The sequence below is a fragment of the Eptatretus burgeri genome, chromosome 5 (genome assembly GCF_056783735.1).
Source record: "Eptatretus burgeri isolate ZD-2024b chromosome 5, Ebu_testis_v1, whole genome shotgun sequence".
Lineage (NCBI taxonomy): Eukaryota > Metazoa > Chordata > Myxini > Myxiniformes > Myxinidae > Eptatretus > Eptatretus burgeri.
In genome coordinates this window covers 73,979,406-73,998,974 of record NC_140965.1, presented here as the reverse complement: position 1 = coordinate 73,998,974, position 19,569 = coordinate 73,979,406, and the positions used below count along the sequence as shown (strand labels likewise).

The window sequence follows — 19,569 nt, the reverse complement described above, 5'->3', positions numbered from 1 at the left end:
CATTAAAATAGTTAATTCATGAGCTTCAATTTAGAGAGGAAACAGTAGGTATGAAAGAAGAACTTTTTAGTCCTTGTTCACTTCAGTCTGCTTTCTGGTTGCTCCTTGTTAACTCCCTCAGTGGTCATCCCAAAGGTTTTGTCATCCCAACTACATAAAAAAAGATAGTACCATTGACAATCTATATTCATGTCACATTTTTCGACGTTTTCGCCATCCCCTTCAACACATTTTCTTCAGTGGTCAACAAACCTTTTGATCCGAGCACAGAAACCTTCCTTCTGAAGTGTCCATAACACAGTAGAGGTGGCTGCTTTAAGCTCTTCAATGGACACCCAACCTCATCTATCAAGCTCATTTTTAGTTTTCGGAGCAAGTGGAAGTTGCATCGGGTTAAATGAGGTGAATATGTTGGGTGATGCCAAATTTCCCAGTTCCAAGTCTAAGGTCATAGACATTGCATTTTACATGTGGTGCAGGGTTGTCATGAAGGAGGATGGCATCATTCAGAAGAGATGCAAGCTTTGTGCACACTGCAGATCTCAGATGATCATACAAAACCTTCATTCCGTGTTTCACTATGTAGAACTGTCCTTGTTTTGTGAAATTCAAATATGGTCGTGAATAAATGTGAAGCACCTTGATGCCCTCCTGGTGGCATTTAACCTTTTTTTATATATGCACAGCAAGCAGCCTTTCCATTCTACTGAACGAGACCTTCGTTATGGCTCGTAGTTGTGGCACTATGCAAGTTTCGTCTCAAGCCATGATGTATTCAAAGAGTGTCACCTTCAAGATAAATTGTATGCTAAATATGCTGTTGACACAGAGAAGATGGTTCAGATTCTGTTCCTTCATGGAGAATGTGTAGCACCCATTTTGTCGTCACTTTTCTTTGCTCCAGGTCATCAGTGACAAAGTAATACACTGTAGTTCACTTACATGTTCCTGATTCTCGCAAGTTCGTGAATTGAGATATGCCGATTTTGAAGCAAAAGTTCATTACTAAAAATAACAATGTGCAGTGGTATGGGGAAGGCTTTCTTGGAGGCAGTTAATTGTGTGCATGCATTTCTCCTACCGGAATGAATTTGCTGTTTGAATGCGGACAAGTTTTAAGAGCAATTGAAAACAATTTTTCGTGAATTTCTTGTAACATTTTCCTTCTGCATCACAATTTGTGTGACAAAAGTCCTTTCTTCCTGAACTTTTCTGCCATGGCCATGCATGTCCTTGGTAATTGAGGCCATTATTTTGATAATGGAGGATGATAATGATGTTCTGAGCTTTGAATTTCACAGCATCCAGGAGATACAGGTGTGAAGTGGGGGTATGAGCCCAGAAGGAAAAGCAGGACGACACCGAACTACAGATAAAGGTCTTCAAGCGATTGTCGAACTCCATGTGGATAAAACAATCAGCTCTTCTCTGGTTCAATCTGATGGAGTGTGCAAAATGTTATTACTTAATTGTTCGTGTTCACGGAATTTCCATTGAGCAATCAGTTTAGTGTTACCAAAGCATCCAACCAGCAAGGATTACAGCGGGTGGTTATGCCGTTGCCTTCACCAGTGGTATTCTTAGCATTGATTTGGAATTTGTTCAGAATGCCAGCAAATAACATGCCTACTCTTTGGGAAAGACAGGATGTGATCTCGAACAAACAGTTTTTTGTTATGTTGAGAATGCAACCCAGACAAAACAGCTAAAAGGTGTTACCTCTGCACCTTACTACAGGGTCTCAGGATAAAACCGACAAAAAAAAAATGTGGTTCTAATGTTTTGCATACAGGAGGAACCACTACTTCTCAGGGCACGCTGTCCTTTGGATATGTGTGTGGAACTGGTTTACCTGTCTGCATTTTGCATGTGAACATTAAGGATACTGTTATGTGGAAGAGTGAGGGAGGGGGATCCACAGATAGATTTTTTAAGAACAGCTTTGTCCATGTGTTTGAGTGGCTTCGATGTATGCCCTGTATTAGTTAATTGTCTAGAGATAAGTCGTATTGTAAAACATGCAATGGGGAGGCAGTGAGCATCCATTGTAGAGCAGAATAGAGTAAGGTTGTAAACTGTGCAAAACCTCTTGTAAACAGGCTAGGCCAGGTGGAGGACATGTTGCCACAAAGGCGCACATTTAAAGGAACCACTGTCACAAACTGTCTGGCCAATGGACTGCAGGGTCTATGGCGGTGAGATGGGGTGTAGAGCCGTGGCTGAGAGCATAACACTTTTTTGAGGGTCGGCCCCGCAAGGCAGGATGGCCTGAACAAAGGTGCTGCCCACACCAGTGGGACGCCAATGATGGGACCCACTGCCCACAAAGGCGGTCCCAGAGTTTATGAAGGCCATGGCCATGTGGCATGCGGCAGTTGGGGGTTGGACTTTCAAGGGAGCATTCTCTCTCTCTCTCTCTCTCTCTCTCTCTCTCTCTCTCTCTCTCTCTCTCTCTCTCTCTCTCTCTCTCTCTCTCTCTCTCTCTCTCTCTCTCTCTCTCTCTCTCTCATCCCTTTCTCTGTTTGGCTGCCTCCCTCATCGCCATTGTCCTGCAATTTGTTTCTCCATGTCACGTCATCCTGCGGTGACCTGCATGCCACAATCAGCTCATACCAGCCACAAGCTCTCGCATGCCCCATTTGCTTGTCGTATGATACAGATATTTTGGTGGGTGGAGGATTATTTCCTTTGGGGTTATTTCCTTACATTTGTACATAAGATCATGTTTCCGTGCCTTCCATCCCCAGCTGTATCTGTAGACCACCAGGTCTGTGCCCTTATTTATTGATTATCCTGTTTACCCTCATCACCATATTGCATTGTACATAAACTACATTTTCATGAGAAACTTTTTCCTGCCTTTTTCTTCTCACACGCTTCACCGCCACGTTCGGCTATTATCGGAACAATCCTTAAGGCCCGGTCACACCTTGACGTTTTAGCCAACGTATGCCGATTTTTGAATTTTTTTTCTAAAACGCTAGCACACGTTGAATACGTTATGGGTAAGTTTTGATAACATTGAGAGCACGCTGAAAAACACTGCCATACATCGTTGTACGTTGGCTTTAAACGTTGTACTTTTTGGTTGTCCTCAAATTTTTTCATGCTTGAAATTTCACGACGTATGCCGGCGTATGACTCACATGTTCCGCTACGCTGGCCACAAGTTGTATGCACGGTCTGCGATCGTTGACAGACGTCAACACATGCTACTTGTAAGTTAATCATAAGTTGAGACACGCCGAGGTAATGTTTAGCGTACCCGAAACTTATTTCTAACCTATGATTAACGTGTTGTTGGCACGTTATGTGATCGTTGCCACACATCGACAGACGTTACTTTTAAGTTACTCATATGCTGAAAGACGTCGGTATAATGGATCGTCCTTGCGTCAGCGTCCACGGCCACGGCCAGGACACTTATTTGCAGCATTCTTCAAACTTTTCTTCGGCATGACGAGGATGTTCACACTTCGATGTCTAGCTTGGCTATGATTCCAATTGTCCATCGGCAGAGTCTATTTAAAATAGTCGAGTTTGAGCGTTTTAACACGTTCAGAAGAAACGCTTCAAATTTCAAAACCCCAGCGTCAAAAAAACAAAGGCGAGTGACAGCAATTTAAATCGTTCATTGTAAACAATGAAAATAGCTGAGTGGTACCGTTTAAAAGTCGTTGAGTGTAAAAAAAATCCAATTGTTGAGCGCAAGCGTCTACTTTCAATAGTGGAGATGCAGCCATTTAAATCGTTGAGTGGCAGCCGATGAATAACAAACCCCACGTCACCGGCAAAGTTAAACTGCCGCACGATATGGATAAATTAGGCTATCGTTGGGCAAAGTTTGTGAACGCCGGCTTCACGATAATTATTCGTTGGTATATCGTATCTATAAGTAATCAAAGCGCTCTATGCACATTATTAGTTAATTGTGCATTTGTCCAACCCGTTATGAATAGACCTAAATCGTAAAAACAAGCCATAGCTCATTGTTGAAAAAGCCCCATAAAAAATTAGCCGCGAAGAACTTCAAACAATGGTGAAAAGATGTCTCCTACCCGTGGACACGCGGACGCAAGGACGATCCATCATAACCCACACCCTCCCCCTCACACTCACCTACTACTGCCAACATGAACAAACTACTACTAATACTAATACCAATACTGATACTGATACTGTTACTGATACTGTTACTGTGACATGGACATCGACTCAAAAAGGACTCGAAAACACTGTTGGGTTCCCCTTTTATGAGCAGCATTTTTATATACCAATTCCCAAAACCGCTGGGAACACGTCTTTATATGGCAGTTGTAAGCTAGAAACACGTTAATTTTTTTTTTTTTGTCGACCGGAAGACGTCATTGGAATACGTCAACATACGTCGATGTGTGTTGGGACTATGTAAAGAATTGGTTCAAAGCACGTCAAACATAAGTTAGAAATAAGTTTCGCGTAAAAAAGTCATTACCGCGACGTGTTTCGACTTATGAGTAGCTTATAAGTAGCGTTTGTGGACGTGTGTCATACGCCGAGTACGTCGTAAAATTTTGAACATGTTTAAAATTTCTTGACGTACTCTACTTACTACGACGTATGATAGCGTTCTACTCACGTATACCAAACTTACTCATACCGTATTTGACGTGCCCCAACGTTTTAGACACATTTTTCTTAGGTCGGCATACGCTGGCAAGATCGCCAAGGTATGACCGCGATGTTGTCACATCCATTTCTACGTCAGTTATGATTTGAATCGTTGTGCGTCAGCCTTTTAATAGGCTACGTCACGACATCGTCGGCGATGCGTGCAACGCGCTATGCCTAAGTTAGACTATCGTTGGGCATCGGTTGTGTAGGCCGACAACAGGTTCAGCATTCGTTGGTATAAGTTATCTATAACACAACGAAACGTTCTGTGTCCGTTACCAATGCGTTATACATAAGACCAAGTCGCTATGAATACGTCCGAATCTTTAAAAAAAAACATCAAAAGTTCAACGTAAGCCAGCGTTTTACATACATTTTAATACGTTGCCATCGCTGGCTAAAACGTCAAGGTGTGACCGGGCCTTAAGGGAATCGTGATTTTATTTGAATGCAGAAACTAAAAGGTTGTTTCGGAATTTGCGGGGGTTGTACCCTGGCTCAGACAGTCTGGGTTAACGGATCTTCTGACACGACAATACTTTAAAGCTGTATCTTTCCCGATTGACTGCATATTTCACTATATCTTTTGAAAAGAGAAGGCATTGTATTCCAGTACCTTGGCCAAACTCCTTGCTTAAAATTAGATGCATAATTAGCACTACCTACAGGAGGAACCGGGGAAGACATGCTGGGATGGACATAAGGCACAACAATGATGGGCCAAATTGCCCCATATGCCTAAGTTTCTTTGCATATCAATATTTCAGAGTAGTTATTTTTCAAATCTCATTGTATATATTTTTGTGAATACATATCATATCTCTCGCTTTTAAAATCAATCAATCTAATTTGTGATGAAACATTATTTTTTAGAAGTGGGCTGGTGTGGGAGGGTGGGGGCTGCCATTTGATTCCCAGATGGCTGCATGTGAACCATTGGTTACTCACCACTGCTCTAGAACATCAAAATAAAAAACAGCTTTATCTTAATTGTTCATATTCAGAAGCACATCTGTACTGAGAGAGGAGAATGAAAACAAAGATTTGGCTTCATTTTCCAAGGAAATCCAGAAGGCGCATGCTTGTCGTTTAGTTCCAGAATTAACATCATCAGGGGCTAAAGAATGTGCATGATGTCTTCAAATAATTATACATTATATAAGGCTTACAAATGTAGAAATAAGCAGTTCCTGTGTCTCAGCTCTGTGTTGGATTGGGGACCCATCCAGGATTACAACCCGAGCCAAGAAACTGCTTCGGCAGCATCAAAGCTCGATGATGATGATGATGATGATGATGATGATGATGATGATGATGATGATGATGATGATGATGATGAATCCTTCAACATTTTTGGAAACATTTCACTTTATTTTCAGAATTAAACGGAATAAAATTTAATTCTGTACAATTTCAGTGGTTTCACAGAAAGTTGACAGATGACAGACTCACATCCATTCCGTCTTCACCAGACAGACCAGGATCTCCCCTTGGGCCTTTTTGTCCCTGTAAAAAAAAAGAAAGAAAACTTGCATTCAAGGTTACTTTGTTATTGTGCAACGTGTGACTACCTTTCAAAATATACAACACTTTATTGTGGAAAAAAAACAGAAAATCTTTGACATACCTCTGAACCTTTGCTTCCTTTTTCCCCTTTTAGTTCGAATATCTTCATTGCACCAGGTTTTCCCCTACGTCCACGATATCCAAATTTGCCTCGAGGCCCCACATCTCCCTTAAATAGAAAACAACTTAATAGAATACTTCACCAGAATATAGATTAAAAACAAATAAATTTCATAAATCATCATTAATGGACCAGCGATGGCAGCTCCACATTACACCAACCAGTAAGTTAAAAGTACAAAATAAACAAGAAAACACAGCCATTGAAGGAAGCCCTTTGGCCCATCGTAAATGCCCCATATCATACTTCCCTGCATTCCCACCTAATGTAGGTCAGACTAACTGGACAGAGAACTGCAAGCAAGGAATTTCATCATGGTGCCAGCACATAATGGGTTAACATGATACTGTGTGATATTTATAACCTCAGCAACCTAAAAGACAGAAGAGACAGTCAGATATCCTTTAATGAGGTGTATTCAATACGGGACTTTCAAAATGATGTAATCCACCCCAGAATGCTCGGCACACATGCGCAGAACCTCTGATCAGCAATGTTGATTGGGGCACGTTAATGTCTATCGTATGTGCAAGATAAAGATTGTCACCTAAAATGGCTCATAAAGCTTCTAAAGAAAGCCAAAAATATCTGGAAAAGTACCTGGGAGAAAGGGGTGTGCCTCTGCACAATGAAAGGATTTGAGAACTTCCACAACTTGCCCAAAGGGCTGAGATAAATTGGATGCCGTATTGCAAAAGCTCCTAACCATGTGGGCTGGTGCAATACCCGAACTATGGATGGCACGTCCTATCCAAACCTCTGATTATCGCTGCCAGTGAATGGACTTTGAACCTTGTGGGAGTGCTTCCTGTGAACATAGAGGCTTGGTGATTTATTTAATGGACATCTGTAATCAGAAAGGACATCTGCAATTAGCAGGGTGTAGTGGCGTGTGCTTGTAATCTGGCTACTCAGAGGCTTGGGTTTGGGGATCACTTGATGATGGGAGCTCTGCACTGTGCTGCACGAAATGGTACAGATCAGCCCACCTGATATGCTGGCACTCAACCCAGATTGTCAGGTCAGATCTGTGAAATATCACATATAATGTAAAACCTGAACTAACCTGTTCATTCATGGTCGAGTGTGACTAAACCGGCTCCCTCACCAGGTCCTCCTGGAGAGGAAGGTGTATGGATACGGACACCCAGCAGGACAAAAAACAAAACCTGTCAAAGGGTGGAGGAGCTCCTTGTGAGCCAATGGCCATTCATATCTGGTGTCCTACTGCATCTGCGGATGTCCTCCTGCAGTGAGCTACCTTTCCGAGGAGGTTGGCAGCAGGATTTGCACTTTGGCCACCATAAAAAAAACATTTCACTGCAAAAACACACAAAGTGGTGTGTGGTGGTGTGGTGTTGAGGTGTCATCCACCAGACGGTGGTATCTTCGAGTTAACCTGAGGCGGTCACATTTGGGTGGGTATCTGGAATATCCAATCCCAAAGAGATAAAGATGGGCCAGGCTTCTGCCTGGGGGATGGCCAGACGGAGATCCCTGGAGTACCCGCAGAATGTGGATGCAATGACATCCACATTACGCTGGTACTCCAGGGGCCTCCATGCTGTGGTGCATGCTCCCTGTGTATGTATGTATGTGATGGGAAAGAGGATGCTGTGCATCATAACCAACAAAGTAATGCTGTCCAACATGAACAACAAACAACTCTTCGACAAACGACATCAATGTAACGTGAAAATACACGAAGCTCAAGCCAGCTCGCTATTATTACCTCCACCACTGAAGGTGAATGAGGTTATGTTTTCACCTCTTTCTGTCTGTTTGTTTGTTGGGTCGCCGAAATAGGTGACCCTTATTGTCAGTAATTCTGTCTGTTTGCTTGGATGTTTGTTTGGATGTTTGTTCGTTTGTCATCAGCATAATTGGTAGTAAACGTGGGCGGATTTTGACCAAACTCGGGTGGTAGGTACATCTTATGACCTCGTGCTTTGGAAATTGTGATGGTTGCTAGGGACACTTTGGTTCCCTAGCAACAACCGAAAAACCTCCAAAATCGGTACCGTTCACGCGAAATCAATTCCGAAAGCCATTATCCCACGTAGGGTTATGAAATTTGGCATGAATGATCTACAGGTGATGCTCTATCAAATATATTCCGGTTTGAGTGATATATGGAAAACTTTACCCGCAGCGCCCCCTACAATTAGGGTATGCACGAAAACTGGCAAAAATTGAAGGCCCCCTAGCGACCAGGTGAGTGCATCGATACGAATGAAACTTTGCAGGTTCATGGTACTCAATGAGTACTAAAACTTTGCCTCAGCACATATTGACTGATTTCGCTTCAGTCAGGGGTCAAAGGTCAATTAGTGCAAAAATCGATAATATGCGAGAGCCAGAGATGCCAACTTTTGGAAATCAGAATTAGGGAGGATTTTCAACCGACACCAAATAATGTGCGCAAAGCGCACATCTCGAGCGCGGAGTGCTCGACCCTTGCGGCGGGGTCCAGGGCCCGCCTTAGGGCCCTGGAAGCTCTGGGGTTCTAGACGCTCTCTCGTGCCCTCTGAGCCCTATTTTGGAGCATTTAACATGTTAAGAATTCCCACTTTTTGAACAAAAAAAGGGGAAAATTGTGCACTTTTTAATGTTACATGTATGTTAATATTAGTAAGTTAGGGGACAATCAAAGATTAACAAAAAGCACAAAAGAAGCAATATTTTTCTTACCTTACTGGCTGGTACTACTGCTGCTTGCTTTTTCCATGGCAGCTTTGCTGAGTGACAGCTGTGTGGCTCTTTTAGCCCTTCTGATTATGTCTTTGCTGTATTCTCTCTGGTAGCAAGGGGTGCTGTCGATGTCACTATCACCGCCACTAAACAGACAGGGGAATTTCTTGATGAAAAACTCCACACAGTCAAACCCCACTTCTTGGTGTAGCTTAACATCCAGCACCTGAGCATGCTTGGCTAATTCATCATCTAGCGGCCAGGTTTTGAAGATATAATTGCAGGCTTTCACATAATATGAGCGAACTGCACTGAAGAAACCTTGGATGTCTGACTCACTCAGAGTGAAGGTGGATTTCTTGAGACTCCTTTGTTCCCTTATATACAGTTTGGCATCGTTCCCAATCATGAGGTCCTCATCATTGTTCTGATGATTTCTGTCAGAGAAGGGTACATTTACCAGAGCAACCGATGACACCGATGGTTTCAAAAACCGTACGAAGATATCTTTCAGAAGATCATTCAATTCTCCGTGCAGGAGATGAATACAGGTTTCGTCTCTTTGGAGCAGAAGATTCCCTTCTCAAAAAGCTTGTTAGCATATCGAAGGAAGAAAACAATAGAGTTTTGTTTGTGGAGACAAGAACATCCTGTTGACACGTTTTTCTCTAGATTCCTGCACAGTGTTTGAGGAAGATGCGCTTTTAGTTGTAGAACTCGTAGTACACTTAGCCGCAGGGCGATCACACTTGCGTTTACTGCCAGCAGAAGAGGTCAGACTCGTAGTACCAGATCCAATTTTACGTTTGAGGAGAGAGCTTGAGGTAGGTGCAGCCAAGGAAGAAGACCTCTGATTCGAAGGTTTTGCTGAGCTTCTATCAAGTGATTTGGCAAAAGCAGAACTTAATTTGGGTCCTTCTTTGCCTGTAGATGGGACTATCACAGTCTTTCTCGACTCTGAAGGGATCTGCTTTGTAGATGAACGTGATGAAGGGCCGGTGATGCTACCTGCTCTCAGCATTGGTTTTGGTGCTGTCCCTGCTGTCTTCTTCGCAGCAGATACTGCAGTGGTAGTGGTGAATGCTGCTCCACTAGTGCTTGATCCTGCAGTGCCAGTACTGGCAGTAGATACAGTGCCGTCCTTCTTGCTCGTTGTTAGAGTCTTGGCTACAGTTGGTTGCATTTTTCTTCGTACTTCTTCTTTGAAGAAGAGGCGAAGTGGCTCCCACTGTTCAATCAGCCTGTCTAGGCACTGACCAAGGACAGCCACCTTGTTGCGACATGCTTCAGAATCTTGTGTGTCGGGGCATCACAGAGTTCTTGCAGTGCTTTCACTCCTTTGACGCGTTTACTACTTTTGTCCAAGTAGTAGTAAATATCGATGAGAAAGTCATCTAATTCAATGGGTAAGGCCTGAGCCGCGTTCTTGGCCGTATTGTGCATCATATGGCAAGGGCATCCCATGATGTAGCACTCTGGATTTTGTTTGTGGATATAAGCAGCGACTCCTTTGTGCTTGCCCACCATGACAGAGGCATTATCAGCACAAAAGGAAACACAATTTCCCCACGGAATTTTCCTGTCACTGAACTCATGATCAAGCAGTTTGAAAATGTTTTCTCCAGTGGAATCTTGTTTGCACGCAGGCAAACTTAGCAAACCTTGCTTCACAATCCCAGCACTGTTGTCATGGTACGAAATCAGGACAGGATATAGCTGGGCCTCACCACTGTCATTGCTACCGTCTGGAGCTAGGCTAAATGGAGCGAGTCTAGCAATATCGGCAATAGATGAAGCAGTAACATTTGACAACTCACCAATTACACTGGTCAACAACAAATTTGTTGTCTGCATTTTTTAAGCTGATTTAGGACGAATCTGATGCGCTGAATCCAAAACTCACATTAGTTTTGTTCAATCAGGTCAAGTTTTTGAGATATGGCCACATGTCGTTTTTTACATTTTTGTTCACATGTACGCATGTGTGGAGCATTTTAGAAGAAGTTGGTGGGGGTAAAATATCATGTCAAATAATTGTTTTAATTGGAAATAATATGACAAGAAGTATTCAGGTACGATAGTTCTGGGTGATTATGTCGAAAAGGGATCAGTTTGAAGTCATAAAACCTCAAAATCTTCCAAAAATTGGTGAGGCAAAGCATAAAGTTCGTGGATCAAAACTAAAGTTAATGGGGCAGATTTTGTAATAATGTGATACAAAAAAGTTGTATTTCTTGAAATAACGAACTCTGAAGAATGTACAATACCTACATGCGCCAATTTATGACATGCGCTTCTGCTCAAGCTTGGAGTGCCACAGTACGAACCCAAAGATTGGAGACTGTTCATTGACAGCAGCAAGCGATCACTGAAATGTGTTCTGCTACACAACGGCAACCATTTTGCCTCTGTACCCATCGCTCACTCGACTACACTGAAGGAGAAGTATGAAGCGGTGAAGTACGTGCTGGAGAAAATTGGTTATGATCAGCTTAAGTGGTTTATTTGTGTTGACCTGAAGATGGTGAACTTTTTGTTGGGACAACAGTCTGGCTTCACCAAGTACCCATGTTTTCTGTGCATGTGGGATAGTAGGGACCGTGCTCAGCATTACACGAAGAAGGACTGGCCTGTGTGGGAGGAATTGGTGCCATGCAAAGAAAGGAACGTCATCAACGACCCTCTGGTGGACAGAGACAGAATACTCTTCCCACCGCTGCACATCAAGCTCGGCTTAATCAAGCAGTTCACCAAGGCTCTGGACAAAGATGGTGACTGCTTCACTTACTTGTGCCAGGCTTTTCCAGGATTGACCATGGAGAAGTTGAAAGTTGGCATCTTTGATGGTTCTCAGATCCGTCAGCTCATCAGAGATCCAGAGTTCAAAAACTCAATGAACGAAGTGGAACTGGAAGCGTGGAAGACATTTGTTTTGGTAGTGAAGAACTTTCTTGGCAACAATAAGGCCAGAAACTACGCAGAACTTGTCAACAACATGCTGACTGCTTTCAGAAACCTGGGCTGCAACATGAGCATCAAGATGCACTACCTATTTTCACATATGAACCGGTTTCCTGAGAACCTGGGTTCAATGAGTGACGAGCAGGGGGAGAGATTCCATCAGGACATGAAGGAGATGGAGACCAGGTATCAGGGTCGCTGGGACGCAGTCATGATGGCTGACTACTGTTGGAATCTGAAGAGAGACCTCCCTGCCGCTGAACATTCCAGGAGTTCGAAGAAACGGAAGTTCAAGCCCTGAAGTTTGAACAGTGGTGACGCAACATGCAATTTACTTGTACTTACCTTTATCAATGCCCACCATTCAGATGACAGTAATCGATGTTTCTATCATGTAATCAATAAATGTTGTTGGCAAAACATTTTTTTTTCTTAAAAACATGTTTAGGATGATATAAAGTTGACAAAAATCAGCTGATAATGCCACAAAAATGTAATTGATTTTGTCACAAGATCTGATTTTTTTCAAATAAACTTAGCACAAAAACCTGACCTGATGGAGAGAAACGGATGCCATTTCCTGATTCAGCAGTGCCAGAATACCCTAATTCACTAGTAGAAATCTAGACAACATTCAGAAAGTAAAAAATTGTTGACCAGTGTTCTTTTTCTTCTTCTTTGTTCTTGTTCTTTTTTTTTTTTTCTTTTTTTTTCTTGCTTTTTGTTCTTGTTTTTTTTTTTTTTTTTTTTTTTTTTTTTTTTTTTTTTTTGCACATCTTGCACATCTTGCAAATTTTTTTTCTTGCACATCCATACTTTGAAGGAACTTTTGAATCTGGAAACATCTTTTGAAATAGAGGTCCAGCATGATCTGAGACTGATATGGGCAAGTTATGTTCCACAATAAATCCACTAAAGAGAAGTTCCGCTCGGGTAACATCCTCTTCCTCGCTTGTCCCTTGTTTGGTGAAATAATTCAGAAGTGTACCGGTACTCGTGCTCGAAGATCTCTCCTTTGCAATGTCTGTGTGCCGTTTGCTTCCAACGTGCTTCCGAATATCATCGCGACCTCCGTGCTCAACTGAAATATCAACGCTGCATACTGTACAATACGCATGATGAATTCCTCTTTCAGACTTTCGAATACACGGGTATTGGAGACTGTATTCGGTCTTGTACTTCTGAGACCATTTCTTGGTCTTCGTAAGCTTCTTTTCTGCCATTCCGTAATCAACATCGAGGGTTTGAAGCATCGGTAACTTCGAAGTCGATGTTCCACAGCTGCAGCGCGACTCGTAGAACTCTAGCGGCTGTTAAATTAAACACCGCACGGTGGTCGCGACCGCCGGGCTGGTACGGGGCCCAGCTGCATGCAGTGAGCGTATCGCATGCATATACACTGTGCATACATACCGCATGCACTGTATTGCACACATACCGCATGCACTGTATTGCACACATACCGCATGCACTGTATTGCACACATACCGCATGCACTGTATTGCACACATACCGCATGCACTAAATCTCAGTGCATGATCGCATAAGCGAGATCCAGACCCAATGTTTCGCTGCTCCTCATTTGAATTTGCAATTTTTTACGTACAATTTGGTAGCAGCGAACGTTATGGAGTTACCACATGCTATACGTAGCAGACGATGCTTTTCATTCAATTCTCATACTAGTACATTCTGATTAGTGAACAGTGCAAAAATATCAAAATTTCGGGAGGATAAGGATAGTGATCGTAAGGGCGGGAGTTTGGGTGAATTTTCGGAAGCCTCCCGATGAAATCGGGAGGGTTGGCATTGCTGGAGAGCTGGAGGTGCCTTCGTGCCAAATGCTACTCCTCCTCGGACCTAGGGTTATGGTTGGATGGTCATGAAAATTCACACTAATCATCTGGAATACATTGTGCACAAAAACTCGAGCCGGATTTTCGATTTAGATCTTTGCTCACCCACAGCACCCCATCGAACTTTGGGGATTTCCGATTTCAAACCGCATTTTCGGTATTTTTCATTCAAATGGATACCGAGTAGTTATCAGTAGATGGAACTGGATCAGATTTGACATGCATAATCTTAAGGTGATTCCCTATCCGCTATATGACATCCATTTTGCTCTATATCTTATAGTTTCCATGCTCGGCGATCCATCGCCACCTACCGACTTGTCCGTTTGTTCGTCTGTCTGTGTGCAGGATGTCTCAAAAAGTAGTGGACGGATCTGGATGAAATTTTGTGGACAGGTTGGGGGTATGACAAGAAATAGCTGATTAGATTTTGGTGAAGATCCGGATCTGGGTCCAGCTATTATAATTTTTTAAGTGATTCTTCACCATTGAGAGAGAGAGGGCCAAAAATTATATATATATATATATATATATATATATATATATATATATATATATATATATATATATATATATATATATATATATATATATATATATCATGACATCTCAAAAAGTTGTGAAAAGATTCAGACGAAACTTGGTGGACAGGTTGGGTGTGTGGCAAGGCCAAATTGATTAGATTTTGGTGAAGATCCGAATCCCGATCCTGATCTGAAAATTTTTTAAGTGATTCTTCACCATTGAGAGACAGAGCCAAAAACGATATATAGCATGATATCTCCAAATTGTAATGGGCCCGATATGCTCTTATGGATCAGGCATTACGTGGCGAGCGTATGTGCTCTACCAAATGCCCTTCTTGTATACCTTTGTAGCTGGATGTATTAGACAAATTTCCGGTGCTTCTTTACATACATGGGCAGGTCATATGTGGGGTTTGTGAAAGCAGAGGGTAAACTTAAGACATCTATTAAAACGATGATATTTACTATTAATCATGCAAGGGAAGGGGTGGAGTGTAGTTGTGAGGGATGTTATATGCAGTGCCTTCAGAAAGTATTCACACACCTCCACTTGCGTCACTTGTTACTTACGAAATCTAAAGATTTCGTAAGTATATTGATGACTTCCGTCATCTGTTTGTGTGTTTGTTTGTGTGTGTGTGTGTGTGTGTGTGTGTGTGTGTTTGTGTGTTTATTTGTAGGCACGATAACTCGAGAACAGAAGAAGCTACCGATGTCAAATTAGACCACGTGATTCAGGAGGGTTATGGCTCGTGCGGATTAGATTTTGGTCAAAATCGGCCAAAGGTCAAGGTCACAGTGAGGTCAAACATTCGATTTTTGATGGTTTGGTACAGAATCATCATAGAAACTTCTGGTTTGCGTCGCTACCTTCTCGAGAGACAGCATTTATTAGACAAGGTCAGAGGTCAAGTTGACGATTTCGTAAGTACCAGTCTATGACTGCTTGTTGTGTTATTGCCTGAATTTAAAATGGAATAAATTGAAAGATTTTGTCACCGATCTACAAAAAACCCCCATAATAACAAAGCAAAAACATGTTTTTAATTTTTTTTTGCAATTTAATTAAAAATGAAAAGTTAAAATGTCTCACGTAAATAAGTATTCAACCTCTGAGTCAAACCTTGTAGAAGTGCCTTTGGCAGCGGTTGCAGCTTCGAGTCTTCGTGGGTATATCTGTATCAGCTTTCCACATATGGAGCGTCGATGAACAGCATTCTTCAAGTCTTTCCACAGATTCTCAATGGGATTCAAGTCTGGGCTTTGGTTGGGCCAATCAAAGACTTTCACATTCTTGTTCTGAAGCCATTCCAGTGTTGCTTTGGCTGTATGCTTGGGGTCATTGTCTTGTTAGAACAGAAATCTTCACCCCAATCTAAAGTATTTTGCACTCTGAAGCAGATTCTCCTTAAGGATTTCCCTGTATTTGGCTCCATTCATTGTTCCCTCTATGCTTAAAAGTCTCCCAGTCCCTGCTGCTGAAAAGCATCTTCATATCATGATGCCGCCACCACCATGCTTAATGGCAGGGATGGTGTTAGATGGGTGACGAGCTGTGCTCAGTTTCCGCCAGATGCAGCGCTTTGTATTCAGGCCAAAGAGTTCAATTTTCATTTCATCAGACCACAGAATATTTTCCCTCATGCACTCAGCTTACAAGTGCCTTTTTACAAACTCTAGTCATGTGCCTTTTTCTCAGGAGTGGCTTCTGTTTGGCCACTCTCCCATGCAGCGTAGATTGGTAAAGTGCTGCAGAGACTGTTGTCCTTCTGGCAGTTTCTCCCATCTCAGCCAAGGAACTCCGTAGTTCTGTCAGTGTGGTCACTGGGATCTTGGTCACTTCCTGCCCAGTTGCTCAGTTTGGTCGGATAGCCAGCTGTAACTGGATAGTTCCATATTCTTTCCATTTCCTAATGATGGAGCTCACTGTGCCCTTGGGAACTTTAAACACTCCAGAAATTGTTTTCTACCCTTCCCCAGCTAGATCTCTGCCTCCCCACAATTCTATCTCAGAGTTCCATGGACAGTTCCTTGGACTTTATGGTGGAGCTTCTGTTCTGACATGTGCTGTCTGTGGGACCTTAAATAGAAAGGTGTGTTTCTTTCCAAATCATCTACAATCAATTTAATTGGCCACAGGTGGACTCCAGTCAAGTTGTAGAGACATCTCAAGGATGATCAAAGAAAATTGGATGCACCTGAGCTCAATTTGGAGTGTCAAAGCAAAGGGGCTGAATATTATTGATGTACGACATTTCAGATTTTCATTTTTTATTAATTTGTAAAAATTTTCTAAAAACATCTTTTCACTTTGTCATTATGGTGTATTTTGTGTCGATCTGTGACAATTTTTTTTCACATAATCCATTTTAAATTCAGGCTGTAACACATGTGACAAAAGTCAAGGGGTGTGAATACTTTCTAAAGGCAATGTATATATTGCTGGTTTGGTTCCAGGGCCACAAGACAAATTATACTAGATATTTGCATCTATTGTTAAAAAGAGAAGCATCCGTGTGTGTGTGTGTGTGTGTGTGTGTGTGTGTGTGTGTGTGTGTGTGTTTGAGTTCGTTTGTTATACACTACCGTCGCTCACTTCTATTAACAAGAAATGATAGGAACTCAACACCTCTCATGCACAAATATTTCTGTGAGTGAGATTCGCATCCAGGAATGCAACAATTATGGTTTTAACCATTTTTGAAATCACCACTCTTTTGTTTAAATGCTGAAAATTATGTTGAAATGTATAAAGCAGTGTTCCCTGAGGTATCAGACAGGCTTCTATTTGATATATATATATATATATATATATATATATATATATATATATATATATATATATATATATATATATATATATATATATATATATATATATTTCATGCTATAGTGACCCCGGGTTAAAAGTGCCCGCATTAGCAGAAGCGAATCACTGAAAATGCACATACAGTGCATGTGCGAAAGGCCTCATTAGCATCCATACGTCATTTTGAAAGCCCTGTATTATGACGGTCTTCAAATTTATTTCAAGAAGAATGTAAAAATTACAAAAATGGCACAAACTTCGCTTCTCAACTTCGTCCCCTCGGAGTGCTATCGATTTTTGGCATATTTTCAATCACGAAGTGAAAGCAATAGCAAAGTTTTCTTCATGGGAATGTAGAGCCCATTGATAATTAATTATCGCTAATGCCAGCCCTGACCTGGAGGAGAAGTTGCAATGATGAAGGCTGTCTTTCATTTTTGGAAATAAGAAAAAGATTTGGCACAAGGTCTGATGAATATGGTGGATGTGGCATCAATTCAATGCGCTGCTCATTCTAACACTTTCACATGAGCAGCAACGATGTGACGGGGGCATTTGTATGGTGGAAGTGACACCTTGACTGTGCACTTAGTTCCAAATGCTTCTTCCGCATGGCTGCCAGAAAATGATTTTCCAACACCTCACGGTAACTGTCACCAGAAACACTTGTCCTTTTCGGAATGCAATGGGTGAGTGATGCCATGGGGATCCCTAAAGATGAACATCATCATCTTCTCGGTTGAAGTCTGTGTACAAAATGTGTTTGAGTCTGTGTGCTTATACACTGTGTCAGGTGCCTTTTGGTTTCTGGTTTGACGAAGGGCATCCATGTTTCTTCGATAGTCACAATGGTGTTGACAAACTGTCCCCCACTCATTGCATTCCTGGTCACAATATTCTGAGACATGAGGCTCTTTGGTCATCTGTAAGCATTCACGGTACCCAGTGTGCAGAACCTTTTGGCGTTTTGAGATCAATGTGTAAATTCATATACAAAGAGCCAGTGGATGTGCCTTTCTTGCATTGATCACCAATTCTTCCATATGCTGAATCTTTATCAGTGAATGGCTGGCTTGGAGTTGTCTGGAATGACACTCAGTTTTAACTGCTTTCCCTTCCCTCTTTAAACTTCTGCAAGCAACGCTGAACATTTTTCATATCGATAGTTAACTCCACACTGCAAACACCTGGCAATGAATATCCACAGGAGTTTGCCCACTCTCAAACTCAAATGCAATTTTTTTTACAATAACATGTAAGGACGTCAAACATTGTTTTTTTTCAATATAAATCTGCAGTTTTTTCTCGATGCAACCAAAGGGGAACAGCTCCATGTAAAACTGTAGGTCAGCTGGTCGATCACATTGTTTGGCGCTGCTGCTGCTCGTCGCTATTGTGTCGTAAACTCGTCGAGACCAGCTCCAGTATTTGTTCTTTTATTATTGCTCTCTCATAGAACAAACACTTTGTTCTTGCACGCTGAAAGCGGCCATTTTCCAGTGTGCAAGTACACGCTGCACATTCAATGTGGCCAATGAGCACCACATGACATACGCTGCTGCTACACATCTTGAATGACATGGGAAACATTCCATTCACAACATGAACAGTGTTCATTGAGTTCACATTCACACATTCAGAAATCATGAATTAAAAGAGATTCATATTTCTACTAATCTCATACTTTCCCATCGAAAGGCCATCCAACCATCCGTCCATTGGGACCATACTCTGTGCAGAGCGTTGGTGCAGCCAAAGCAAACTCCTTCGCCATTGGACACAATCTTGGACGGGTCGCCGCTCCGACACAGTATACCAGCATGCTGGCACCCATTTTGCCGACCTCGGAAGGATGACAGGCAGAGTCAACCCGACCTGGTATTAATTCAACATCCAAGGGGGATTTGAACTCAGGATCCTAGGATCCCAAGCTCACCACCCCAACCATAAAGCCAACATCAGGCATATCGAAATGCCGGTGTTTCCAAATAGGCCGCACCCTCTGCCATCCATCCGTCCATTGGGACCATACTCTGTACAGAGTGTTGGTGCTGCCTAAGCAGTCTCCTTGGCTATTGGACACAACCCTGGATGGGTCGCCACTCTGACAGAGGATACCAGAAAGCTGGCACTCATTTTGCCGACCTCAGAAGGATGACAGGCAGAGTCGACCCTACTTGGTATTAATTCAACAGCCAAGTGGGATTTGAATTCAGGATCCGAGGATCCCAAGCCCACCACCTGAACCATTAAAGCCAACACCAGGCATACACCCTCTGCCAGCATGACACCAATGCAAAAAATGTTTGTTCAACACGACTGTGTGAGGCAATGAACCAAGAATAAGCAACAACTTGCTATTCTGCTGTCCTGTATCGCTTCACT

At 42.3% G+C, this 19,569-nt stretch overlaps 1 protein-coding gene across 15 annotated transcripts in view; it reads right to left on the bottom strand.

The window, feature by feature from the left end:
- The window catches only part of LOC147026699 (uncharacterized), a 506,204-nt gene that overhangs the window by 109,994 nt on the left and 376,641 nt on the right, over positions 1-19,569 (bottom strand). For 13 of the 15 annotated variants that reach the window (XR_015058478.1, XR_015058480.1, XR_015058479.1 and 10 more), the window contains 3 exons: positions 18,869-19,027; positions 6,281-6,388; positions 6,106-6,159 (listed from right to left, as the gene is read on the bottom strand). Coding sequence is in view for 12 of the 15 variants with exons in the window: in XM_085882416.1 (XP_085738542.1) it covers positions 6,106-6,159; positions 6,281-6,388; positions 18,869-19,027 (321 nt within the window). In the remaining 3 variants the exon portion in view is untranslated. Of the gene's footprint in view, positions 1-6,105; positions 6,160-6,280; positions 6,389-14,162; positions 14,223-18,868; positions 19,028-19,569 lie in introns of all 15 variants that reach the window. The other 2 variants (XM_085882418.1, XM_085882419.1) reach the window with 2 other exon arrangements.